The following is a 4,422-nucleotide window of genomic DNA, read 5'->3' as shown; positions in this document are numbered from 1 at the left end:
GGGAGAGAAAGGATGGAAGGAGAGGGAGGGAAAGTGTTTCAGAGGCAAGTAGAGGGGATGAAGAGGAGGCGGGAGAGAAAAAGATGGAGAGAAAAAACAGGGAGTGATTCGAGAGGGCCGAGATAGAGGCAGTAAAATTAGCCCCATCACTTTGCTTACTAAGACGCTCTATGACACACTAGGATTAAAAACAGACACACACACACACACACCGCAACACACGGACACAGACACACACTAGGTCCTGGAGATGCGTGCGCACACACACACCACACATGCACAGGACAGATGGTATCCTCCATCTGAAAGTGTGGCTCTAATTTGAGTAAAGTGATAGGAACCTCCTTAACCAATTAGAAGCCCCATATCTGAGGCCTTGCATCAGGGTCCTGTGTCTGTTTGTTCCACACACACTCATTAAAGTGTGTGTACTTCTATGTGTGTGTATTAGTGTGTGTCCCATGGGATCCGTGAAAAACATTAAAACTGATATAAGAGGTGGGAAGTGACAAATCCCGTCTGAGTGGCTCTCTGCTGAGTATGTGAGTCCTTTTTCTCCCACAATGCCACTGTTCATCTCGATCTCATCTCATCACCAATCAAAGACAGACCTGTCTCTCCTACTACGAACCATTCATCTCACTGCCGCTCGCTCCTACTTAATGCGCCTTCCTCTAAAGCTGACACATTTGTCACCAGACCAAACTAAGCCTAATCCATCATAGCATTTTTTTTTTCCTCTCCCACAATTTATGATACACTGAATTTGAAAAAGCACCATATTCAATCCAATTTCCTCAATGTCTCGATAAAGTTTTGATGCCCTCTTGAAGTAGGAACATTATGAAATATATATAATATGCAATACAGAGCAACGCGGACCCATCTGTAGAATCAATGAATAATACACAGCAACAGGTCTTGGAAAATGTTAAAGTAGTAATAGAAAAAAAACAGCTCAATAGTTTTTTTTTTTTTTAAATAGTAGTAAATCACTCTTTTGCACTGTTAGTCAGATGAAACAAGCAAATCTGTCAACATAAGCTCTGCAAACTTGTGACGAGAACTTTTTAGACCATTTTCTGGCATCATGGTTAACCAATAATGAAAATACCTGTTCTTACCGTAGAATGAAAGTACTAATAACCTCCTATTCCTGAATCTATTTGTACTTTCTCCCCCTCTTTCCCTTGTGAGTTGTGTTTCAGGACATCCATGTGCTTGGATGCAGCTGATGGAAATGGTCCTAATTCACAGTTTATTTTTTTTTTGCAGCATTTGAAACGTTGGTGTAAAATTCACTTGACAGCTGGACGAGAACACAGCTGCAGAGAGATGCTGGATCTCAACACTGGAACTGCCGCTGCTGCGAGGTTAAAGATTTCTAGATGGGATGTTTCCTCTTCTCTGCCTCTCACAGTTGAAAAACACACCTCCAAACCACTTCCTCCAAAAAGTGAACAGGTATGCCGTGTGTCAGAACACGTATAAAAAAAAAAAAAACTGTACATCTGTCACGCCACTGGCTGGGGCTACAGATTGTTTATCTCCTCCACACTGACAATACGCACAGCTGATCTGACAGCTATGTGTACAACACCGCGCCAAGAAATCCCTCACCACCGTTCTGTAAACACAGATGATCTTTTTCACACTTTCTCTGGCCTCTGCACCACAATGCTACTGCCCTCAAGACAAATGTCCCTAAACAAGCATTGCTACAGTGATGCAAGGGAGCCAAACGGCGAAGGAGACTTGAATATACACCGACAGAAGCGCGCAGAGAGAAAGGCAGGCGATGAGACAGAAAAAGAGGAACAAAAATCACTTTCGGTTTCTCCTCAGTGCTTCTCGTGGCAGCGATTCGCTTGTCTCTCCTGTGCAAGTGGAGCTGTGTGTAATATGGAGCAGCATTGTTTTCCTTCAGGGTGCTATTAAACTTATAGTCCCTTGTTTCTCCTGTCAGGAGTGATAGTATAGTCAATTATACCAGAGGCAAAAGATCCTTTTTTGTGCTGCACTCACACCCATGCATGCATACCCGGACCTCTCTCGTCCACTCTGCCTTCCTGTCTCTTTATGTTCCCGCGGCCTCTTCAGGTGCACCGCAACACACATAAATACACACCCATGCATGAAACAGTGCTCTCACACACACAAAAAAAAAAAAAAAAAAAGTGATGAAAGGCTGTTTATCCTGCATCCACTGTGATATCTCAACCCGCCATGCAAAATGGCCGGACACGTTATCACCTCTGACCAGGGGAAACCACGGGAGTCAGGGACTGACGCCAGCAGCAAATACCAGCGCTAGTGTGTGTGTGTGTGTGTGGTGTGCTCCCAGCGTAAGTAAGTCCCGCGGATAGAGCGGAGCCAAACCCCCCGCCAGGGTCCCCCCCCTCTCTCTCTCCCCCACTCCTGTCGGCCCAGCCCAGCCCTGCCCAGCCTGCAGCTCTGATCCCCAGTCTGAGCAGCCATGGGAAGCTGAGCAGCCGGACTGACATCTCCAACCAACGCGCCCGGGCTGGCAGACAGATCGGCGAAAAAAAAAAAACAACACTTCTTTCTTTTACAATCCCCATGTATTTCAAACCCTCCCCTCCTTCCCCCCTTTGTCCTATTGATCATCCATAGACAAAATAAAATATTGAACAAGCTCAAGCAATACAAAGAGACGTAACCCATTCAACAATCATCCCCTTTAACCACAAGGGTGCAGTGAAATGGAAGTTGATATAGCCGTCAATATGTCTGGGTGAGGGATGTAATATGTTGGCAACAACAATGGGGAGGCGCGGAGAAAGAAATGGGTTATAACTTAATAAGAATGCGCATCGTGTCTGGATACCTCGCAGTCAATCAATGCGGGGGATTATGATTACTGAGTGGAAATGTTGCCTGGATGTATTACACTCCCCCCATGCCTGAAATAAGTTCAGACAAATCGGAGTGTGTGATTCTGTGGGAGGGCACCCGGATACTGGCACCCATCAACAATTGTCCCTGACACTGTTCAACTCCTGTGGCATTCGTGACAGCGCAGTGTAGAAAAGTCAATCAACATTTGTCTCTCAGCATCTATTCTCAACCCACTCTTTCAGGACGATGCACCCAACCCCCTTTGCCATTCTTCTTCTTTTTTTTAATATTGTAAAAGATAACACTGTCCCACCCAGCGAGGAGAAAGACCTTTGATTTAAGATAACACGGCGACCAATTACATCCATTAACTCCCCGTAGAAACTTTAATGTGCCTGTGTGGAATTCAGTTATGGGTTTAAAATTACGTTCTTGTTATGTTTAATCCTGTCTGGTGTCACTTTTACATTTTTTTGTGGCATAAATCAGACCACAAATAGCTGCAAACTCATGTCAGGGTTTTGATATTTTCTGTCAAATGTACCTTTAGATTACAACTATTATAATTGGCTCTCCAGGGGAATACGCCTGCATTAAAGGATCTTTTGTAAAACCAGACAAAGATGTGTGAGAAACTGTGGATAGAGTGTGGTATTCATTTACTAATTTTATATTTAATTTTCTGTTTAGTGTGGTTAGATGATTTGACTCTTATCCCACAGAAAACACAAACTTCCAGCTTTGTGAGTTCACAGTGACCTTATTTTCTCGCTGCAACACACATGTAAAATTACATTAAATAAAACACAGGAATCGAGTTGAAAAGTTAAGATATGATCCTGACAAAAATGTGTCAAAGAGTTACAACAGATTCCCAATTTGTACCTACAGGTTACAACCTACATCTCACACTTAGGAACTCCTCAGAAAACTACACAGTCAATAAAAACATCTCCCAGTTTTACCTTTGATTTTTCTGTTTGTTCTCCTTCTTGTTGAGGACCCCCGGCACACAGTTGGTGAGCTCGGTCCAGTCGGCGTGCAAGCCGCAGCTCCAGCCGGTGGAGAACCGGGAGAAGAGCCAGGTCTCCTTGCGGTTCGGCCGGTAGCAGGTACACTTCTTCTGGCCCGGTCTGCAGTCGCAGGGGACCTCCAGACGGACATTCTGGACCAGGTGCCTGCCGAAGGTAGTCCCCCCGGTCTTCTGGATGTGCAAAAACACGATCACGTCCTCTCCTTTGATTTGGAAATCGATCGTCCTCTCCAGGTCCCTGACGGGGAAGTAGTATTTCTTAACGTAGTGGGGGTCCGGAGTCGGGAAGATGTCCCCCTCGTCTTCCTCCGTGAAATAACCGTGCGGGGAGCCGAAATTGATCACCCCGGGAGCCACGTACTGATAGAGAATCAGCATGAAACACACGGATCCGACGACGATCAACAAGAATTTGCTGCTCCTCTCGACCATGTTCCTTCCAAGTGCGGTCCCTGCAGTACGCTACCATTTCCCAGTCAAGCCGACAACAGGGAGCGCGGCGCTCGGCTTCTGCATTCTCCCTCTCTCTC

General features: G+C 45.5%; 1 protein-coding gene across 1 annotated transcript in view; it reads right to left on the bottom strand.

The window, feature by feature from the left end:
- hs6st1a (heparan sulfate 6-O-sulfotransferase 1a) overlaps positions 1–4,416 on the bottom strand; it is a 49,210-nt gene extending 44,794 nt beyond the window's left edge. The window contains exon 1 of the mRNA XM_035674549.1: positions 3,825–4,416. Coding sequence (XP_035530442.1) covers positions 3,825–4,324 — 500 coding nt within the window. The 5' untranslated portion in view covers positions 4,325–4,416. The remainder of the gene's footprint in view (positions 1–3,824) is intronic.
- Positions 4,417–4,422: the final 6 nt, after the last annotated feature.

The sequence above is a fragment of the Morone saxatilis genome, unplaced genomic scaffold, assembly GCF_004916995.1.
Source record: "Morone saxatilis isolate NCDOM2014 unplaced genomic scaffold, NCSU_SB_2.0 Contig3, whole genome shotgun sequence".
NCBI classification, from domain to species: Eukaryota; Metazoa; Chordata; class Actinopteri; family Moronidae; genus Morone; species Morone saxatilis.
Note: the sequence above shows the minus strand (reverse complement) of the source record. Positions and strands in the feature narration are given on the sequence as shown.